Genomic DNA, 24,905 nt, shown 5'->3' with positions numbered 1-24,905 from the left:
TTAAAGATTAACTAGAATTATTTTTATTAAAAGGATACCACAGTGGCATCTTATTTATTAAACATAGAATAGAGTGAAAAATAACTCTTTAAAATCAAAATTTATTAAGAATATGAAGCTTAAATCACAATTAAAACACGACAACAAAAGTCTTAAAAATTAAATTCTGTAAAACAATATTAAAGTCTTTTTATTATTTCTTTACGTAATTTATTTGCACGATGGTTAAAATTCCGTCATTTCAAATTCAGATAGTTCTGAGTTATTGAGAAGTATAACTTTTCTTAAACATTTCTTTTAACCTTCTTAAAAAATTTCAATTCAATTTATTTCTTTATAACGGCTTATTTTAATTTTAATCTTTATACTTACTTTAATATGGCTATACGTTTAGTCCTTGACAAGATATTGAAAGGTATCCAAGGTGTACGACTCGATTTTTCGTGCTCCAGGTCTTAGAACCAAAAGTTTTTAGCGCTTTTTTGTCATTCAGTATATATATATCAAATAAGGTTAAATAAATTATATATATATATATATATAGAATTAAGTTATTTAACTTAATAAATTAAATTTTTTCACACTGAGCCCACCTTGAGGGCTTTATTAATAAAATTCTATTTTTGCAAAAGCCGTTTTGCATGATTTTTGATAGTTTCAAAATTACGTCATAATCTATTTATGCAAAAAAATTTTAACTTTCATTCGTGATTTTGTTTTGTGCTTTATTTTAAACTTGTTTTAAAGCTGATGAGTGCATAGGCACGAAACTCGAGTCCTTTGAGTTTTGCATCTTTTAATAAACCTTTATATATATATATTAAGCAGTTTAAAAGTTTTCTTTTTATTTTTTACCATTATATAATACTATTAATAAGTGTTCTAATATTTTCTTTTGATATTGTTATGAAGTGTGGACCTTTAAAAACTAATGTAACGATATTGAACCGTGTTAAATTATTTTGTCATGTAGCCATGTAAATAATACCGAAAATATCGTCAACTAGTTTATTAAAATTACAGAGCTTAGGATGAGAAACCTCTTTTTTCATTAAAAAATTGTAATTTAAAAGAATCTGTTTAAATATAATTATAAAACAGTGTATATCATATGAAAAAAACGTTATTGTTCTTCCTAGATATTTTAAAAGCATAAAAATAACTTATTGTAGAATTATAGTATTCTATTATGTGCCTAAGTACTGTGAACAAGATTCGACTGCCTTTCACAAGTAACGGAATATTTACTAGATTTTTTTTTGTGTTTATATACTTTTTTAAACATGGTATTGTAATTATCATTACATAAGCACTGCTGTCTACTCAAAACTGAACTAAGAATTCATTTGTAAATATTTATTGTAGAAAAACGTAAATTTTCAAGTTTTGCGAAATTTATTCTAAAGTTAAAAATGCTTCTCGGAACACAGGTTTGTGTTTGGCGTTCCAAATTTTGCCGCAGTTTGTTAAGACTAGACTTAATATACCTACATTTTTTTATGCTAATGTTTCGTAGAAAGTTTTTAAAGTAAATTCTTGAAGTTCAACTTAAAATAAATAGGTAAGAAAAACTGTACGATAAACATCTTTTTAAATATTATAGATCATGAAAATTAAACTTAGAAGCAATCGTATCTTAGAAATTAAGGCTAGTTGAATTAAAATCAAATTATTTAAAATTATATGACAATTACCTTATGTTACAAACTAGTGAGTTACAAATATTTTAATTATTTAATCTTATTTTTTAATTTTGAAGTAACGATATTATTAGTTTGCACCCCTTTGTATCAATTATTTGTTACAACGTTTTTACTAAAGATAGGACAAATAAGTATAATCTTCAAAAAGTATATTTAACTTAGGTCTTATACTCCTGATAGATTTAAGAAAGCATAACTATAATCATTTTATTAAAGCATAGTTCAATGTTTTGTATAACTTAAATTAGTTACTTAAAATAGCGTAAATTTAAAGAAACAAAATTATGAAAGAACTAACATGGTAAATAACTTAAAATTACATATCCTAATGATTTTAGTCAATTAAATACTATATTGTCTTAAAATATTAAGTAATATTGTTAAATACTGAACTAGGTTCGAACTAGCTAGAATTAACTTCGCAAACATGAACAAAAAAATATATTTTTTGCTAATTGTCATAAAAACAAAATAGCATTTCTTCAACGTTTAAATTATAAAATATTGAATACAAACACAGAGTTTTTAAATACAATGCTCCGCATCGATACAAAAAAAAAAAAAAAAGTAAAAGGTCATGGTGTAACTTTTTACAAGATATCTTCTCTCGTCAATACATTTTTTAAATTGTCTATTAAATAACTTCTTTTATTAATAAGTCATGTGCTAACAAAGGTTGCAGAGCACATTTGCTTTTAAAATTACAGCATATTATGTTTTTGTTTTTATTAACGAGCTTAACAAATTCTCATATTTATTTAAAAAGTCGAATAAATAATTTCAAAACGACTAAAAATACAGGTAATTTTTCTAAAAGTCTATTTTGTACACACTCAGAAATTTACGGAAACAAAAGACAAGTCTGGCAGAAACTAACAAGTCGCTACATACAATGGAACGTCTAAACACCATGAGAGGTACGAGCTAGCATCTAGTGGCTACAATAGTTTATGGGTATTAAGTTTAGAAATAGGGACTTGTGTGTTTACTGCATTATAACTGGTTCGAAAACTGTATTATAAGTAATCAGGGTTGCCAAATGTTTTTTGAAAATTTTCTCTAGGTTTTCAAAATTTTCTTTAGGTTTTCATAAGTACATATTTTTAGGTCTATTTTTAGTTTAAATTTACGTTTATAGTAAAAAACTGTGTTAAATACTATAAAAACATTGAAAAGATACTGGAAAGCTACTTTAAATGTGTTTTTTAATAAAAAAAAATTTGTTGATGACAACTTTTTTCTATATGACATATTTTTCGTTTCAAATCTAAATTTTACTACTTAACATGTAAAATTTATTAATAATTACAGATTCCTTCAGTTCTTTCTTTTTAATTTCTCAAATTCCAGGTTTTTTAGTCTAAATTGAAAGATTCCAGATTTTTCCAGGTTTTGAGGTTTTTTGGCAACCCTGAGTAATGTATGAAATTAAACACAAACATAAATAAAATTTACAAAAATAAAAACCCGACAAAATGTTAGTTTTCAAGATCCACAGTGGTTAAAACAAACTAGCTTTAAATGAAACTCGTTTTAAACTAAAAAAAAGTCAGCAATGCTAGAAACTTAGTATGATAAGTTTGAAATGCTTTAGTTTGAAATGCAATTTAAAAAATGTTTTCACAACATAGCTTGACAATAGAAAATACCGACATTAACTTTCAAAACAATAAAATATATACAAAGTTCAACTTATAAACTTTGCGAAACTTCAAAAAGTAATTGAACCATTATCAAAAACTAAAAAATAATGATCGATCTTACTTAAAAAAACACGATTAAAAATTATTTAAACTACGTGCAAAAAGGTAATAACAAATAGTTTTTGAAATAAACATCTGCATTTAGTGTGCACTTAAAACATTAATATATTTCTTAACTGTTTTCAAAATATGCTAAAGAAATTTAATCTCGAAAAGTCCTTGTTTTCAATTAGTTGACCTTTATAACATCTCCTGAAATGTCATTGGCTTCTGAAAAAACAATATTTTATTGAAAATAAACTGTTTTTTTTTACATGTAGAGAAAATAGTTTTTAAATAACAATTAATGAGAACCTTTGCTACTAATAGATTTTTAGTTCACTACAAATAATTGCAAAGAGGAAGCTTACGTTTTGAAATTATAAAAGTACTTTAATAAATATTTAAGAATAGGAGTTTTATAAAAATTATAAGTTTAAAGTAATTAGATAAGTTCGAAACCAAAAAAAAAACAAAAAAACTCTTATATAAAATTCATGGTTTTTAAAATGTAAACAGCTTTGTTACTTTTATTTCCGGCATATCGTTAAAAATTATATACTAACGAAATATCAATTAATTTTGAGAAAATTTTAAAAACTCATTATTAAAAATACAATATATTTAAATCAGTTAGTAAAGATCATTTTACAAAAAACTAATAATTTAAAGTTATGTACACTTTAGTAAAGTCAAACTATTAACATTAGTAAATAATTAAAAGTATATATATTTATTATTAAGTGTTAAACAATTATTTGATATTAGACATTTTAATTTTTGATGGTGGTTTACATATTTTTTTTATTACACTTAACAAACTTTAATATTAAGATCTAACTTTAAATTGAACTCAAAAAAACCTTGCTTTATTTGTTTGTTGTACAAACACACATTTGTTTTTTTTTTAGTTTTTGATTTAAACTAACTAATAAACAACTAAGATCAATAAAACTAATTAGAAACCTCTTAACCTCTCGCTGATTTTTATCGTGTTTCAACTTTTGCTTTGACCGTTAACTTTTCGTCTTTTTCTATTAGGAGGTAAGTCAGCGGTTTTAGTTCTTAGAACTGTTTAATATTTGATTACAAACTAGTTAACTCTTAAAATTTTTATTAGCTACTTCAAAATTTTATAATTTTCAAATATGTTTTAACTAAATGAAGCTATGTAAAAATAAACTTCTATAAAGTGTTTAGATTATAAGTATTAGCAAAATAAAAATATTTAAGCGTTGTTGAAAAGTCATTTGTTTTAGATTTTAGGAATTGTTTTCGAATAATTTTTTTGTCTATACTTAATAATTGAAATTGTTTTAATGAAAATTATGTAATTTTTTTTAAACAAATTTTGTTTATATTTTAAAATTCATTAGTATAAGCACTTTAAAGTTATAAACTATTTATCAACTGGTTTTTAAACTTTAAAATGCTTATACTAATGATTTAAAAAAAAAAAATAATAATAATAATAATTTAGCTGAGTAACTTAATTTTAGCGGTACCCTATGTATATAATTAAAAATTGGAAAACAAAAAATTAATATTTTTACTTAAACAACAAAAAAACTTACAGCTTAACTTAACTATATTCAATAAATATATGTTGCGTAACATTTTTTAGCTTAAATAAAGTAAGAACAATAACTGCCTCTATTTATAAATACATACTCAAGAAAAAAAACATTTTAAAATATTTAAATTATCGAAGAACTAAAACTGTATGGATTTTACTTATCTAATTTTGAAAATTAAAGTATTTATTTTGTCGTAACATATCGTTTAGAAATAGGTAAATTTTAATAAAGCATGATGTATACTCTAAATTTACAATTTTAAAGATTTTAGAAATAAATATCAGGCTTAACAAAAAAACATTAGTATTATAAATGTATGTTAACTTTTAAACAAACTGTTTTGATTTTCTTTTATATTGTAGGGCTTCTGTTTTTTTGTATCCATTTGAATTGTCTTCCCTTTTCTTTTTTTCTGGTTTTCAGGTATTACTCTTTCTGTGGTTTAAAATCCAATAAAACAAACTAATTTCTAATACATTAATATTCTTTAAATACAACAACTTTTTTTATTAGTTGAACATACTGCTTCTTAAAAAAAGGTTTAACTAAAAAAAATAAAAGCTGCAAAAAGTAAAAGTTTCTAATCATATGCTTCTTTGAACTAAAACTTCATATAAAACAACATATTCATAAAGTTTGAAAAACATTTAAATTAGTAATGACTTTTGTTATTTAGATAGAAAAGTGTAATTCTTAAAATATCAACTAAAATATCTAAATCCATTTTACTTTGTGATAGTAGCTGTATTTTTACGCTTTAAGAGTAAAAAATTGAGTAAAAATTTTAAAGAAATAAATGCTTAAAAATAAAATGAAAAAAAAAAATCTTTAATATAAAAATAGAATCTCCAGAATAAAATATTACATTTTTATTCTGTTAAGTTTATAAAGAGCAGTGTTTCCCAAAACCTGTGCACAGCAGTTCGCAAAGTACAACTTTACTGTTCACATTTAAAGTCTCTGAGATTTTCTAAACAAACTCGATTTTCATTAAAAAATAATAATTTGCTAAAATTGTCTACATGGTTTTCAGGTTGTCTTTTATCAATGTAGCCAAATAAAACATAAAAACCGTAATTATTACAATAATTTAGTATGGAAAGAATATATTATAGAACATGATGCTGTGCACAGTTTTTTAACATGGGAACGACTGTTACGGAGTATCAACTTTAGACTTACTAAATTTATGATAAGACTTCAATGTATCGGGTAGCCCGTTAAGTTTTCTTCTGTGCATTGTTTTGTTTTTAGTAACTTTTTTTTGACCTATATTATTTTTTTAATTATTATTTTACACAATTTTATATAGAGTCAAAATTATTAAAGCTACGGTCATGCGGTAAGACTTTTGTAATTAGAATACTTTTTATAATGTAAGTAAAAAATTCAAAAGAACTAACAATTTATCAGCTGATCTCAACATTTTAAAGAGGTAATAAACTAATTTGTATACTTTATGTGAAATCCCTGTTTTAGTCCTAATATATATAAGTAGCTAAATTATAAATACTAACACTAATAAAGATAACAAGGTCAAATAAAAATTTTTGGCGATAAAAGTTGTAGACAAAATTATTAAGTGTGCACAAAAGATTTTCTCTACGTGATATGGACTGTGCACAACTTTTTAATATTTTAGGCAACACTGCTTTAGAAAACTGAAAAAATAGCATTTTAACAAAAACATATTATCTTTGATTCCATGCAAATAATACAATTTTTCTAAATTGAGATAAATTTGACACACAAAAATATTATTTCAATATGAAATGATGTCAGTCATAAAGAAGAAAACTTCAACTGTATTATGATAAAAGTAATCTTAGGCGTAGGAAATTTGTATCAAAACACAAAATATAAATACAAATATTTTTAATTAATATAACTAGTATATAATTATTAGTATTTAGTTTTTTAAAGTTTAATTGGTAAGCGTTTTGTCTTTTTAACTAAAAAAGTTATCAACCTAAATTCAATTGATATAAAAATCACTTTACCATAATAAAAGACTGCATTGCAAGTTTATACTTTTACTAGAAAACATCTTTTTTTAACTTTATATAAATTTTATTTTAACTTTAAACAAAAACTACTATCTAAAAACAGTCATGAATATTAACTTACTTTTTTGATTTGGCTTATTACTCTTTGCTGACTTTTCTTCTTTTTTCTTTTTCTTTGGGACGGTTTTAGTAGGATTTTTTGGGAAGTTACCTAGTTTAAATAAATAAATATTATTTTTATTAAAAAATTATAAGTTATTATGGCAATAGAGGGTAAGCAAGGTACTTTTTTCATTTTGTTCTCATTTTTAAACCCTTAAACTAAAGTAACAGCTGTTTTTTACCGTATATAAAAATTAAAATTAGTTATTGAGATATAATGGCATAAAGTAGAAAAGTTTAATAGGCAGTTTATAGAGTTGCGCAAACTAAAAAACAGATCATTGCCTTTAAACCTATTTTCTACAGTTTTTTACCAATAGTTTTTAAACTTTTTCGGTCTGTATTATGAACAACTTATAGAAAACGGATTTTTTAATTTCTTACTCTTTCTTTTTTTTTGAAAAACTAATGTTTTTTTATTAAATTTGGATAGCAAATTTCTTTACCTTTTTTTTCAAAATCAGCTACGTGTAGGTTATTTTAAATATTGTAAAGAAAATTTCATAAAATTTTGCAACAAATGAAGTAGGAGATATATTATTACTCTTAGAAAATCTTTTTAAATTCTGAGAAAATCAGCTATGAAAAATTGCTCTTCCATACCTTTTTGTTATAAACCTTTTACATAGCATTTCAAAAATTAAATCAAAATTTTCAGTTTTATAAAAGTAATTTAAATATGTACTTCAAGTATAAAAATAAAAGCTAACAATAGTTTGTGTAAAAAAAACTTTATAACCGCTATGACATTAATACTTTATATAAAAACTTACTCTTTGGACTATATTTCTTGAACTTTGGTATCTTTTTTCCTTTTTTGTTTTGCTGAACTTCATTTAAAATAATTTTCTTTTGCATAGAAGTTAATTCAGATGTCGATTTCTTACCTTTAAATATACTTACATTCCTAGAACAATACGAAAGTGTCAAATAAAAAAAGTAGATATTTCAAATTACTTTTTATTAATAAATTAATGAGCACACACTACTGAAACTTCAAGTTTATACTTATGTACATGATTACAATATTTGTATCATACTTTAACCGCTTGACTTAAGTGATATGAACCTGGTTTAATTATAAAAAGTTACAAACAGTTCAGCTGTCTTAAAATTTGTTGCACCTTTGCTTACACAACAAGGTTATTAATATGGGTTATTATTTTTAAATTAAAAAATATTTTGTTTCAAAATTGCTTTAAGTAATATTTTATTTTAAACTAAGTAACAAAGATAATTTTTGTTAAAAAACAAAATCATATACCGTTTTTAATTGTAAAATACTTTAGTTGAGCCTAATTTTGCCTTAAGTCTTCTAATTATAATAAGCTGTTTAAAATAATGATAAACGATGCATCTTAAAGAAGTTGTAGAAGAAATTTTAGTTATAAGAAAAGATTGATATTTTTTTCTTAAATTATAAAAATATAAGTGATTTAGAAACAAATAATGCTAAAAATGTTATCAGTAGAATTCTTGCTCAAAACATTTATGAAAATATACATAAACATTTATATCTTACAATAATTAAAGTATACAGAACTACTTATAAACAGGTATATAAGACTAATTAAAAAGTTATTTTTGAGACATTAAACTTCTACGCGAACTTAATTTATAAAAATCATCTTTTCAACTTAAAAAATTTAAAAAAACACTAGTATGATATAAGAGTACTGATAAAAAAATAATAAAAATAAAGTACAAAGTACTAAATATTTTTCAATAAGCAACTAACCATTTTGAACAGAGTTTACTGCTTTTGAAACTTGTTTTTTAGTTTTCTTCGGATTTTCATCTTTTTTGATATTTTTCTTTTGCTTTGGTAGTGAACCATTTGAACCTTAAACAAAACCTTATTAAGCAAAACAATAATAGCAAAAGCAAAATTTTAGACTAGGGTCGGCAAACTGCTGCCCACAAAGCTACTTTTTGGTAAAAGCATACTTTTTCAAAACAAAAAACAATATCGTAAAAACTTACAATTAAACTTATAAATTCATAATTACTAATGCTTATAATTGCTTGGTTTATTATAATTTTGATTTGTATGAGTATTTTAGAAATATTTACTACAACTATTTTCAATAACTTTTTCCAGCGAAAACTTTTTTTTATACAGGGCGGCTGGCTAGAATTTTTTTTTCTAGAAAAATTGGCTCGCAACTCATAAAAGGCTGCCGACCTATGTTTTAGAATTTTAGACTATGGAAACATATTATAATGATGCAGCTTTGAGACAAACAAAAGTATTTATCTCAATACAAAACTAATTACAACAAAAGTTTTTCACATTTACAAAAGTGTTTTTAACACGACTTTTTGTTGTGACTAATATTGAACACTTCTTCAAAAATCTTAGAATTATTGTTTTTCAATGAAACTTTGAATATTTTTAAAATTATACTCCGTAAAAATTTTAACAGTAACCTCTCGCGATTCTACGCACATTGCGTTCACAGCAAAAGTGCGTAACTATACAAGATGTTACAAATATACCTACTATGTATTTTGGCTGTTTTCTGACATTGTATTTGATTAGAAAGAGTCTGTGGACTAAACATATTGTTGTTTCAATACATACAAAAAACTTAATTTGTAAAATATTTTTAAAATTTTAATTTTTTGTTTCTTTTTGAGAATTCTAAAATACGAAACTAAACGAGTGCGAAGAATTCACGATTGGTTACTGTAAAATAAAAGTTAATAATTATCTATTAAGTATACTGAAAAAACTCCATCTTGAATAGTGTTTACTGTTTTTGATTTTTTTTTCTTACTCTTATTTAGTTTATTATTCAAGTACAAGGGTCTTTTAAATGCTTAAGAATAAAATTAAAATTAAATAAAACTTTAAATAAATAAAAAATAAAGTACACTTAAGTTTGAACCACCAATCAAAACAGTAAATCATACATTAAATTTTTTTAAATAATAAAAACTAACCATTTCGAACAGGATTTGATGATTGTTTTTTATTTTTATTGAAATTTTTATCTTTTTCATTACTTTTCTTCTTTTTTGGTATCAAGCTACTTAAACCTATTTATGATTATTAAGTGAATAGTACATTGAACAAAGCTAATTATTTTCAATTAGTCTGAATAACCAAACAAAACTCACCGTGTAATTGCGAGTTAAAACTTTAAATCAATAAAATTTTATTTTAATAATTTTAAATATACAGTAATTTTAAAGTGTTTTAACTGTTCAGAATTAATTACACTTAACATCTATTTGAAACCAAAGTTTCATTATTTCTTTTGTCATATTACTTAATTAGATGTTAGATTAGAACCCAAAGCTTTATTAGCTCTTTTGTTTAATTACTTAATTTATTTCAATTGAACTAATTATATACAATAAACAAGCTATGATTTCAGTTAACAGTAGACTATTTTAATTTTTAATTAAATCAAACCACAAATTTTTTTAACTCAACAGATTTACACAATAAATGAGTATAATATGTTTTGCCTATCAATATTGTACTAATGTACAATAACGAAGGAACTAGGAAAATTTTTATGTAATATTTATATACAAACATTCAATTTTAGCGTTTATTAAAAACAATTACATTGCTAAAATTGTTAGTTTATTTAATAAAACAAAAAGACATACTATTTTCATCAACATCCGAATGTTGCGATATTTTTTTTAACTTTCTCTTTCGCTTTATTTTCATTTTAGGAGTTTTTATTTGAATGAGTGTCATATCATCAGAATCCTCTCCACCTTGTATTAAGTAAAATTAGTAAAACGATTATCAATTTATAATCAACATTAAAAAATTATAAATAAATATAAAAACTTATAAAAATAATATTTTCAATATATATTCTAATATAAATAATATAAAAATAATATGATATATAAATAAGAGAGCTAGTAGGATTTTTACTGCAGGTTTATACTTGACATATGACCACCTTGTTATTTTACTTTTTAACTTTCATATATAACACAGTTTACTTATTAAATATTTATAATATCTGTATGGGATATTTAATTTAAACACCCGACTGCTACTTAATCAACCAACTATTTTTTATAATTTTATAATTATTAAACACAATATATATGTAATTTTAAGTCATTGTGATTTTATGTATGTTGCTGCAACTTAATTATCAGTCAGTACTTTGTAAGCTCAATAACAAGTTTGGCTTTTTTTGTGTTCTGATTTCTTAATTTTTTTTTTATTTTTTTTTATTTTTACATTTAAACTAAAATCTGATTCCTAATTGTATATAACTTTGATTTAATCTTTACAAGCACTTAATATATAATTTACATGTTACATCGAGTTTCTGTGACTTTTATTGTCTTCGCCGTTGTTAAGTTTTATTAAATTTTATTGATTCACTAACTAATGGTTGATGTTTTATTTTGTTCAAAATAGATTACAAACATAAAAACTAAATTAACAAACTTTGCAATACAAATTAAACAGTTAAAATAACCTCATTTATATAGTGACGTAATTATTAGATGTATTGGATGTATTTCGTTCATTGATTAACAACAGTAAATTTGAATCAGTTATCTTTCCCATTAACGTGAGTGCTTTGTTTATATTATGTTTTGTTGTGTATTTTAGTTTAGTTTACTTGATTTAAACTTAATAATTATAAATATTATACAGTTTTATAACAGTCGGATTTAATATTAAGTATTTTACCTATTATTAACTATTATCTGTAAAATTTATTTTATTTTAATGAAAGACATGTATACACCTACGTTATTCTATGCTTCTATTCTTTCATTACAGTAATTATTTTTTACAGAACCCAGTTGAAGTGTGTTGATTCATTAACACACAGAAACATATGTTGGTACAATAAAGGAAGATCACTGTATAATTTGTTTTTAAAAATAATATTCTATATAAATTTAGGCTATAAGTCATAAAGGTTATATAAACTCGAATAAATTTAAAGACCTTTTTTAAAGTATTCATATACAATTAAAAACATACGTTATCAAACATTTTAAGAATGTATCAGAATAGCATTTATGAAATTTTCAAGAAACATTGTCAATAAAAACATTATTTAAATTATATGATAGTTGTAAATTAATGTTCTTTAGTCCATGACATTTTTTACTTCTTTAGATCTTCCTATGTAATATTAAAAACGTTTATAAGCAAAGTTTATAGTTTTTTTACAATAAGTTTTGACTCTTTCAAATCACATAAAACCTATAAGTTTTAAGAAATTAAAACTTAATATAGTTACTTTTTTAGCAGTTAATAATGCATTTGTTAAACTAATAATGGTCTTTCATCACACCTACTTTAAAAAACTAATTTCAAAATAAGACACAATAATTGACGCTGTATTTATGTTAAGATTTTTGAAGAAAGGTTACAATTTTCAACAAACACAAAAACAGTTTAAATCATTTAAACAGATCCAAAACTGAGTTTACCAGAAAGTACATAAAACTAAGTACTGTAGAATGAGTTATCTTTTAAGGCATAAAAGAAAAATACAAATATATTATATAGTTTCCAAAGAAAAGAGACTTAATTTGATTAAAGTTAAGTTTTGACAGTCTTTTTTTCAGGCAGAACATCGTAAATCTATATAATTCAACTTGATAAATGTTACGGCAAGTTAACAATATATCTAATTGATTGTCACTTATTTTATCTATATAAAAATAATGTTTAAAAATTTTATCAATAAAACAAGGTGAGCAAAACTTTTAAAATTCAGAAAAACATTGTTATTAGCAAACAGAGTATTGCAAAATATATGTTTTTTGTTTATACAATCTACTCTAAAATAGTTTTACACTTAAAAAAGGTAAATTAAAAATTGAAAAAAGGCTTTTAATTTTTTTAACCAGTTTTAGTTTGAAACATGACGTTTTTAAATTGCGTTCAAAAACTTTAACTTTTTTAAGTTTTTTTTATTTTAGAGATTGAAATTTTATAAAGGATTAGTAGTTAGTTCAAAATTTAACAATGTCTAAAATATAGAAAACAACAGAAATAATTACTTAAAGGTAATTATAAACTATTTTATTTACAAATTATTAGCTTATATATGGAGTAAATAGATTAATGTTTAAAAAAATAATAAAATCTATATGAAGAAAAAAATCAATGCTGATGATCAAAACTGTGAATAAAGGTTTTTTTAAAGATTTTATAAAAGTTAACTTAACTAGAACTTACAAAACATTACACTATATTAATAATTAACTTTTTTTACTAACTGCCTTAAAAACAACTTTGATATTTCAAAAAAAATTCAAATTAAACAGTTTTTTCCCTGCTTAGTTAATTAATACTCAATTGAGTTTCGATTCTAAAAAATAACAAGTATGCTTGAAAATCATTGCAAAATTTTAAGAACTTTTAAACACTAATAGGTTACTTAACTTTGTCATTTAAATACAAGTGCAGATGTTTCAATTCTAATTTTTTTAGGTAAATCAACTACAATTTAAAATATGCGTAACTTTTTTAAATAAATACAGGTAAAAAAACTGGGAACGGGTCAAAATTGCACGAAGATACTTCTGCACGCATACAAAATTGCACGAAAATAATTCTGCACCAAAGGTCAATTTTGCACGAGTTACATTTTGCACGAGAGTAAAAAAAAAAGAAAACATATAATAAATTAAAACGGAAAAAAAAACTAATAGTAAATTAATTAAAAAAAAGTTACTCTGAGGGTAAGTGTTAAGGGCAACAGTGATAGTAGAAATAAAAACAAAAAAATAACTAATAATAGTTATTATCAAAAAAATAAATAATAAGAAAAAATAAAGCTACCGACCGAGGGTAAGGGTTAGCGGTAACAGTGATAGTAAAAACTAAAACAAAAATTACTAATGAAAATGATTATTCAAAAAAAAAGTAGATGAAAAAAGTCAATTAATTAAAAAGAAAAAATAAAGCTACCGACCGAAGGTAAGGGTTATTAAATGACAAATAAATATTAAATAAAAAATAAAACATATAAATAAAAAAATAAAAAATTAACTGGTGCAAAAGTGTCTCCGTGCAAAATTGTCTGTTCTTGCAAAAAATTACTTCGTGCAATTTATCTTCGTGCAATTTTATCCCCTCGTGCAAAAGTATCTTCGTGCAATTTTGGCCCCTCATGCAATTTTGTACGCTCGTGCAAATTTGACAGCTACCCAAAAAAACTACTGCTATTGGTATTATAATTACAGCTAACTACAAATAGCATAGATTAATCTTACTTTGATCAGAATCTGGGGATGATTTTTGCTCATCTTTCTCTTCAGTATTTTCGTTTTCATTCACATCCGACTTATTTGAAGTATTACCTTTTAAAACATTATTAATATTTATTTTTTAGTGGTGTAGCAAAAAAAAATTCTAAAAAAAACATTATCCAACTTTGTACCATTTTAATGTACCATCAAGTGAAAATATATAGTGTTTTAACAATCATCTATTAACAATTTACCTGTGGTGAGTTTTGAAGAATAGTCGAAGTCGATATCGGACCATCTTTTTTCGACATCTGCCCAGTGATAATCAAACTTTTCATCTGGTTGGCATGGAATTTCGTAATTGATAGTTTTCTAAGTTTTAAACATAGTTAGTTCACTTTAAATTTTTGTTTGGTTAACTATAGCCATACGTTGGTACTTATAAAATTTATTATTAAAAATACTAAACAATGTTTCAGTTTAATAATTTGACTGTATAAGTATTCAAAACTAAGAAAATAAATACTAAAATTTCCGTGACAAAAAAGTACAAACACTTTAGTTGTAATCTTTATAAACTACCTTTTATAAAATTTTAAACCCAATATAGTTTTAGTAAAAAAAAACTTACTAGGTATTTCTCAACATCAACAAACTGTTGGGATCCTCGATACAGGCACAACTCATTTGTATTTGAATCTTTTGTGTTTGAATATGCGATTGTTGCTATCGAGCAGTCCACAGATTTTACAGTGCCTGTATAAACCTTTTTGTTGATTTTTATCTGTTAAAAAAGTAAAAATATTAATTGTTATTTTAATAAAAGAATGCTGATATTTCGTCAAGTGAATTGAATTTGGTTCTTAACAAAAAATTGAAGCAAATTTGTAAAGATATACAACCAGTTGTAGTTGTTTAAGTATTAGTAAAACCAAATAAACGTTCATAAATTTGAAGATTACTTAAATTTTTTTTTATTTAAAGTTAAACCAAACATTCCAAAAAAAAATTAATTTTCTATCAGAAAGAGAATTTGTATAAAGTTTATTACTGAAACACTTACTTTGACTGAAATTTCTGTTTTTAACTTTAATAAAATTCTTAGGTTGGTGTCCAAAAACTTGTAAATCATTTTCCGTTGATCCCTGAAAACACATAATAATAGTTTAACAAATAGACATTACTTTTGTGTTTATTTATAAAGCCTGCATAATAACTGAATGATTTTTCACAAAAATCTTATTAAAATAAAACTAATTGATAAAGCTCAACAGTTTTAATTTTATAAGTATATTTAATCAAACTCAACAAATATATAGAAAAAAAACAGTATTTATTTATAAAAACACTCAATTTAAGTATTTTACTAACATATTTAAATTCTAGTATGTAATATAAAGACGAGACTAAAATCAAAAATAAATATTTATACAAACTGTATCTTTTATACACTACTATATTCTTACTAAGCCATGACTTATTTCAAATTCAAAAATAAAAGCAACAAACAAGTATATATTAGGGATCTTATAGGCGCTCGTATCCTCCACTTTTCTGCTACGATTGTTCTGATAACCGAATGTCATGTGACACGCTTCTGAATGGACATAACCAATGGAGCCATCATCGAAAAACACAAGAATTCGGTGATTGTTATATGCACAAGATGTTTCCGCTACTATCCCAGAAAAAACTCCTGTTGAAAAATTACTAAATAACTTCTTTGAATGATTAAAAATATACAATATTAATATTAACCACATTTGCTTATTTTTAATGCGAACTAAATAAACTTGTTTTTAAATAGTAACAGTGACATAATCATTCAAAAAAATATTTAGTGGAAATTCTACAATATTAATCTAGAATAATTAATAAAATCTCAGAAATAAACTCAATAAAATTGTAAAATATTTTTAAAAAACTAGTTATTTTATTTCACGAAACTATGTTGAGTTCAATCAAAAACAAACATAATTATATAATAAGCTTAAGTTCAAAACCCATGTTAGTTATAAATATAATAAAACTATATACTAAATCAAGTTCTTATTTAAAATACTGATTTAATATCTACTTGCAAACTTTTAATTTTTGTTAGTAAAACTAACTTACAAACATCAACATTTAGAAAGTATTTATTTTCGGTATAAAAATTAAACTTTATCAATTACAACGATTTATGTATGAAAGTCAATAAAAGAAAATTATACTACATATGTACACAATTCAAAATTAAAAAAAAAAAACTTTCAAATTAAGTATATTTGTTTCAGTGCTTTTGCACAACGTCGAAAGTTGTTTTTTTGAATAAAGACTTTACATAATACTTACCCGAGCCTTGCTTCTGAGCAGCTATTCTAGCGCCTTTGTAAAACAAACAGTTGTTGGTTTTTTCTAACAGTTCTTTAGTGTCAATGGAAGCAATTTGATAACATGGTAGATCTCTAACCAAATAACTGTCCTTGTCAATAGGCACGTCATTAATCTGTTCTGGTAGATTATTCGGGTGAATACCAGCTTTTAAACATCCTTCGCTAGTGTCAAAAATAACCTAAAAATTATATTAAAAAAGTTAAGAGAAGTCTTTTTTTTGCTCTTATAAATAATAGTTGCCATAAGAATTATTGAAAATATTACTTTATATGTTTATACAACCGTTACTAAACTTAGTTGGCTTCAATCAAAAAGAAAGAAGACTAAATAATTGAATAAACTTAACCATTTAATATTAATACAGGGTTGCATAAGGTTTTCTGAAATTCTTTAAGTTTTTTATAAATACAAGTTTTTGTCCATTTTTAGTATAAATTAAGTCAAAGGTAAAAAAAACTGTCTGAAATAATATTAATATATCGAAAAGTCAAGTGTAATGATACTTTAAAATTGTTTTATAATAAACAAATCTTATATAACTTCTGCTTTTAAAGGGCTAAGAAATATATATATATATATCTTATATATACGTGAGATATTATTTAAGTTAACCAACTCTGTTGTATAAAGTCTTTGTTACAAAAAACTATTCAGAGTTACTATTGTGGCAAAACACTAAATTTATTCAACCCATAGCTGATAATTTTAAAAACTAACCACCAGGAGGTGTTGTAAATTATTTAATTTTCTAATTATAAGTAAATACTAGTCAGAGCTTTATTTTATAAGCAAACTGTAGAAAAAAAGCGAATTTAAAAATGTTAAAAGCTAATCAAATAAACTGAAAAAGTTAACTATTAGCACCATATGTGAAATTTAGTTATTTAAATGAACTTCAAACTATCAAATGATATAACACAACTTAATGAAAAGACTGATCCTAAGTCCTTTACATAAAAATTACAAATATTTTGAAAACTAAAAATGTAAAAGCCAAGTTTTGCAATAAAAAACTTTAAATTAGCAAACAATACACCACCAAAATAGAAAAAAAAATTATTAAGTAACATGTCTGTAAATTTAAAACACAAGATTTATAAACTGAATGCAAATGATTACAACTGAAAATTTTGTAAAAAAAAGTACACACTTTATTCTACGCTTAGACTATACATTTTCTTAAGTGTAAGCATGTCACTGAAACTATTTGAATTGAACACAAAACAATTTTCATTTTTAATTTAATAAGAAACTGACTACTAAGTTTATAATTAATAAATCTTGAATGTAGATCATAATTTTGTTTTTTAAATTAAGAATGTTTAACTAAAAAACCAACAGCTAGTTTAATTATAAACAAAATATGAAGAAAACTTTACAATTACTTCAATTATTTTAAAAATAGCTTGTTTTACATTCTAGTCATTTAGATTTTGAACAAAAAATTATATAATATTTCAAAAAAAAAGAACTACCTTATGTGTATCTGTATCTGAACTTGATTTTGAAACGAACTCACAAGGCCACCAAAAATCATCAAGTAGAACACCAAGTACTGTACTAACTTCACTTTTAGAAATAGAAAGGCAATCATGTACAAACTGGTAATGACTTTCTTCGCCAACTAAAAAAGAAAACATAAAATTAAATATAAAACCTAATTCAAAGTCTAGAAATATTTCTAAACTATTATTATTTACTACAATTTTTTTTTAAATCAAACTTTAAAGGCCAAAAGTGGTTGGTTCACTTTACTTTTCACAAGTTGATCTTGTTTATAGAATATTATTGGTTAACAAAAAACATTTTCAAATCACAATTTTATCTTACTTTTTTAGTTTTAACTAAGCTTGAAGTTGTTTACAAAATTTTAATATCAAAATAAACTTTGAGATATACCTGGTAAAATTTGGAGACTGTAATAGGTTACTTACAGGCGCAAACTAAAAAGATTAAAATCTTAAAAGACTGAAAATCTATCTTTTCTTATGTTTTTTGAGATAATAACCTCAAAATTTATAATAAATAAATAAAAACACAAAAAAACGTCTGGAGTTAAGTTCTTAATGGATTTTTCAATCATCATTTTAGTTTTCTCCTCCTGTAAGGATCCTATAGTACTCTCTGACTTTAACCAACTTTATCTCAAAGCTCATTTAATATTAAATTATTATTTAGGAATTAAAAGCTGTACAACGCAACTTAAAGATAAGGTTGTAAAAAAAAGTTATTTACACCATGTGCTATTAACTATAAAAGATTAAAATATTTAAAACTAAGCAACTCAAACTCATTTTAAATTTAAAAAAAATTAGATTTCAAAAAATTTCTGAAATATATATAAGCTATAAGATCTTAAAAAATCTTTATTTTATTATCTTTCATAAATTTTAAACAGCAGTTTTATATACAATAATTAAAAATCAGTTTATAGAAAAAAGTTAAATTGTGTATGCTTTCTTGAAGTATTTTTATTATCATTATTTTACTAAACAATATATTATCAAATGTAGAAGAGTTTTTAGCTATAGTTAAATTTTATCCATATCGCATTTACAATTATTTACAAGTCTCTGTAAACAAGTACAAGAGAAAAAATTAACAAGTAGCAAACTCTTTGTGTGTAGATATAATTAGGTCAATACTTTAAGAATTTAAGAAAAAAAAATACTTAAAAATTAATTTAGATGAATAAAATAATATTGTGTAAACCATTCTATATTTAACTTAAGTATTTTTTTAATTATAACTAACCTGGAAAAGTTGAATCCCGATTCTTAATTTCATCTAAATATCCAGACACATCATCTTTGTATATACTTATAAAAGATGTAGGTACTTTAGGTACTCTATTGTAGGCAACTAATTCTGAAGACTCACTACTTACATTGTTTTTCAAGCGCTTTGACAACACTTCATCTTCCTCTGCATCTTCGTCAGCATATGATACATTCTTACGTTTCCTTAAATCCATAGTTTAAAAAAACTAAATCTATGTAATAGCCTTTTTTTGAATTGTAAAACTATTTTTCAAAACCTAAAAAATTATTATTTTTTAGTTATATACATTTATTAAATGTAAAAAGTGATGATAGAGATGTAAAAATAAATATTAATTGTATTTTCAAGAAGAAATTTAATAAATTGATTTAATTATTTAATAACAAACCAAACTTCATCTAGTAAATTTTAAATCAAATACAAACTGTAACAAGAGATATGTGAAAACTTTAAGACCTTAAAACAAACTTAAATTTGTTAATTTTTAAGCTCAATTATATTGATAAGCTGATAGTGATTAAACTTAAAGTTTTTTATTCTTTATTATTACTATAAAATAAGTATAACAAAATTCTAGTTTTACTTAAACATAATATAAATTGTTATTAAAATTGGAAATATAAATATTCTATGCTCTGTTAAAAAAATACGAAGTTATAAAACATAAACTTAGTATTAGACTTGGTAAGAAAAGTTAACTGATTTGTCATTTAGAACTAACTTAAGTTTAACATAACACATCATTAAACTTAACTTTAAGTGTTTATTATCAATCTTCTTTATAGTAAGAATACACTGCTCTTACTGTTAAGCTTAATGTGAAGTTCTATTAAATTTCTTTAAATATGTTTTTAGTTTGAAAAATATCAAATTAGCTGTAGTTCAAATCAGAAATATCAATTATTAACATAAAATATAGCACAATACTGACTTTAAGACCTAATGAAACCATAGGTTAGACTTTTTAAAAGTCAAGCTTTTTTTTTTTGAAAAAATAAATTTCTAAGTTTAATTATAATAATTCATATATCAGTTTTTTTTTTAATTGGCCTAACAGAATCATCTAAAAAATTTTGAAAAACTTTTGATATCAAACACTATAAGGACTCTAAATGTTAACTGTAATTAAAAAAACCAGTTGAGTTTCTAACCAAATTTGGAAAAATAAGATAAACCGTTAGTATATCTATTGCAATACTAGCTAAAACCTGGACTTTTTTAAGCATTAATACAGCATAAGATATAGTAGATACCAGATGTATAAATTATCTTGAACATAACACAAAACTTTTAATATAAGATTTAGGTGTAATTAGCCTGAGATTTACAAAAACTATTTAAACAGTTTGAATTTGCTCAAGATGTTTCAAAATTTCAACTAGCTTGGTTTTCTTGACTTATTAGTTACAATAAATAATGCATTAAAATAGAATCTAGAATATATATAATTTATATATAACAGATAGAAATTCATTGCAGACATTTTTTTTGTGCAAAAAGTTTGTACAATAGTAATACATCCAAAACATTACACTAAGTATTGTTTATTGAACAACAAAAAAATAACAAATAAACGGTCAAAAGATTTGGTTCAGGGACCTGGTGTACAAAAAACCTTTTGGTTATCAAGTCATACACCAAAACTACCACTAGATGCTACATACTACTTAAAATAATACAAAGTAATATTTACTGATATCTTATAAAACCTAATACATATATAAAAGTATTAAATTTATGTACTAATGGCTTTAGAGTAAATTGCCACATGTAAACATATATGCAATTGGAAGTATACAATTTACTATATACTACTGTAAATACTAAACAAATTAAAATATGGACTTACACTTAACTGTCTGAAATGGATTTTAACAACATTTACTTCGAAAATAATTGTTATTAATATATTTTGAATATTATAAAAGCTTTGGGTTATTTATATTTTAAAAACGATATTATTTCAATCGCAGTAACAACGTATTGTTTAATTTTTTTCTTAGGTTTAGCATTAAATTTAAAAAGTAAACATTTGTTGGTATTTTAGAGTTAAACTATTTTTACAAATATTTTCAATGTGAGCGAACTGATTTGAATATTATTGTTAATGTGTCTATATAAAATATATTATTTTACTCAATTTTTTTCTCAATGTGAGGAGACTTGTTATTTATAGAGCATTGCTAATATGCTGGGTGCTCAAAAAATATATATTTAAGCTTTTTATCTGCATATATATCTTTGGTAAGGCTTTAGCAACTCTTGGTAAAACAAAAATAATAACAAAAAAAATATAAAAATTAACTTAAAAAATAAAACATAAACTTGCAATAATAACAATAAAGTGATAAACTATTCTAGAGTCTTGTTGAATTGCTAAGTTGTTTCCCCTAATATTTGTCGAGTCAGCAAAAATAAAAAATAAAAATTCATGTTAACTTTAATTTTATTTATTAGAAACTTATTTTTAATTTATTTTTAACATGTTTGGGTAACGTACAGATAAGAGTACAAATTAAAAAACAATAAAAAATCTCTAAACATTTTTGCTGGCTCAGTAAATTTTAGTGGAAATCTCAGAGTGTTACAATAGGACCCTTCACGGTCATTTACAGTCTTCTTTAATCTAAAGTTAACAAAGAACGTTTGAAAACCTAAAGCAGGGTTTACCAAACTAGATCTGACTGAAAGAATAAATTTTTAATTGTTGTAACAAATATTTTGTTCTAACATGAAATAGGACAATACAGCTTTTATTTTTGAATAAGCTAAATATGCTTGATTGGACAACTACAATTACTGCAGTTTTTTTGGGAGCCGATCATTTCTAACCCGCTATCATTTCTAACCCGTTCACTTCTAACCCGATCATTTCTAACCCGATCACTTCTAACCCGATAATTTCTAACCCGATCACTTCTAACCCGATCACTTCTAACCCGATCACTTCTAACCCGATCACTTCTAACCCGATCATTTCTAACCCGATTACTTCTAACCCGATCACTTCTAACCCGATCACTTCTAACCCGATCACTTCTAACCCGATCATTTCTAACCCGATCATTTCTAACCCGATCACTTCTAACCCGATCACTTCTAACCCGATCACTTCTAACTCGATTACTTATAACCCGATCACTTCTAACCCGATCACTTCTAAGCTGATCATTTCTAACCCATTCTACTTGTTTATTTTATTTCTTAATTTTAATAGATATTGTTTCAAAAACTAACTAGTCTTATAAAATTATTAAAGTATTTTTTTTTAGTTTCTTTGAAAAATTGTAATTTTAATGTCTTACGTAAAAAAACATTGTTAGTATGAACTTTAACTTTAGTATTAACTAAATATAAGTTTTATTTACTTTTATCACCTTATTTTTTAATTTTTCATTCTACACATAATTTAAATTTTTTTTCATTATTTCATATTTTTTTGTTGTTTAAATCTACTTTAATAGCCGTTTTTCGTTAATAACATACAATTCACTAAATCGTTTACTTTACAATATTTTGGACTATTCTTTGTAGGATTTTAAAGTGAGCACTTATAACTATATTTAAGTTGGATCTTATAATAATTCACGTGACTATGATAATTTTAACGAAGTAAATTTTTAAAAATAAACCTTGACAGTTGTAATATTCAGATACAAATAACCTTTGTATTACGGTCCAAAAACTACAATGTAAGTCTGTTGTAAATGTTGTATTATTGCTCACTAATGTACTAGCGATTTATAGTAGGTTATTTTTAAGACTTATTTTAATAACTTTTACAAATTGTTATACAACTTACATAGGCCTATTAAGATAATCGAATTTAAATAAACACTAGTAGAAATTAAATACTTTTGTTATATTAAGTGTAAAAGCCTGAATTTTAGGTATAACCTAGATATTAAAACAGTTATGTCGTATAACAAACTGCAAAAGTATATTACGTCGATTGAGCGTCTTGATTTCACATCATTAATAAATTCCTACTTGGTCCTAAAGCAAAAAACGTCAATAATAATTAAACAGACATGTTTATTTGTATAACAAGTCCGAGGTTAATCAAATCTCGCCCAGGTAATCTTCTTTAAAACCTTCACTTAAATCTATAAAACATACAAAATGTTTTAATTATGACTTAAGTTAGTACTTTAGTAGACAAAAATTCTTTAAAATTTACTTCATTATGAACAGTTGAAATAACGTAAGTATAAACGAAATAAGTACTGAAAAACATTTTGAAATAGAATAACAAATTAAATATATTTAAATTAAGTATAACTAGAAGCAAAAGTTTATAAAAACTACATCAAGTTTTTTGTTTCCTTTAATCAACTATTTTTTCAGACGATTATTACAGGCAACATATTTACTTTTTATTCATTATAGTAAAGCCAGCTTAAAATCTATTGACTTTATTCACGGTGTTTTTTTTGCACCTCTAAATTTCTAAAAACGATTTTTGCTCCTCTAATTTTCTATAAACCTATATTAGAGTTTCACAACACAAACAAATTTTATTATTTTATTATAAATTTTACAAATATATAAATTAATCAAGTAACTTATACTCATATTTCATATTTAAATTTCGCTGAATAATTATAAGTTCTTGTGTTTTTGGAAACCTGTAATACAATAACTTTTAAAAGATATCAAGAAATTTTTTAAAGAAGTTTCTACTATTAATTGTGAGAAGCTGTTTTTGCAATTTAAATTTTGAAAACTTTTAAATTTTCATGTTAAATGTAAATTTGTTTTTCTTTATATACATCATATTTTGAAAGAAAATAAAAAGCAAAATAATAAGTTTTCGACACTTAACTTTTATAGTTAAGTTTATTATGTAATATATCTTAATAAATCTTTAAATATAAATTACCATTTGCTAAATGAAAGAAAATTAAATTTAAGTTGTAGTAAATGACAGGTTCTAAATTTTGAAAAACGTCTACCTATACTTTTGACTATTTAAACAGTATACACTTTCGTTTTAAGAACTTAGAATTTAATTAAAATAATTTAAATGAAACCACCATACTAATTACGATTACTAAATTTTATTATGTGTATTATTTCGAGTTTCATATATACTGATATTAATATTCTTAAAAAGTAGTATTTTATATAAATTCGCCTTAAATTTGAATGCAACTTGCCAATCTGGTCTCCATAATTAAAAAAATGTATATTAACCATATAAAATCTCTTCAAAGAAAAAGTACGGAGTAGTCTTTAATGGCTGCAAAACTCATTATATTTCTTATATTGACGACTATCAAAACTTAATACTTAATGTTTAAAAGACAGAAGACTTAAAATTTTCGTAATGCTATTTAAAACTAATTA

At 23.6% G+C, this 24,905-nt stretch overlaps 1 protein-coding gene across 3 annotated transcripts; it reads right to left on the bottom strand.

Moving 5' to 3' along the window:
* Positions 1-2,509: 2,509 nt before the first annotated feature.
* LOC145834395 (uncharacterized) lies at positions 2,510-19,804 on the bottom strand. Of its 3 annotated transcripts, none has more exons than XM_082941812.1 (17): positions 19,530-19,804; positions 18,251-18,399; positions 16,734-16,953; positions 15,909-16,095; positions 15,463-15,544; positions 15,031-15,183; positions 14,654-14,771; positions 14,424-14,510; positions 10,815-10,928; positions 10,137-10,232; positions 8,929-9,033; positions 7,964-8,077; positions 7,150-7,239; positions 6,205-6,291; positions 5,359-5,457; positions 4,412-4,516; positions 2,510-3,676 (listed from the first exon to the last, which is right to left on the bottom strand). In XM_082941812.1, exons 1-16 carry the CDS (start codon positions 19,747-19,749, stop codon positions 4,443-4,445), a joined length of 1,995 nt encoding a protein of 664 aa, XP_082797938.1. In that variant the 5' UTR covers positions 19,750-19,804; the 3' UTR covers positions 2,510-3,676; positions 4,412-4,442. The 3 variants fall into 3 exon arrangements, with proteins under 3 accessions (XP_082797938.1, XP_082797939.1, XP_082797940.1); XM_082941813.1 differs by having other exon boundaries at positions 4,420-4,516; XM_082941814.1 differs by lacking the exon at positions 6,205-6,291.
* Between the last annotated feature and the right edge of the window lie 5,101 nt (positions 19,805-24,905).

The sequence above is a fragment of the Thalia democratica genome, chromosome 4, assembly GCF_965202585.1.
Source record: "Thalia democratica chromosome 4, ktThaDemo2.hap1.1, whole genome shotgun sequence".
NCBI lineage: Eukaryota > Metazoa > Chordata > Thaliacea > Salpida > Salpidae > Thalia > Thalia democratica.
Note: the sequence above shows the minus strand (reverse complement) of the source record. Positions and strands in the feature narration are given on the sequence as shown.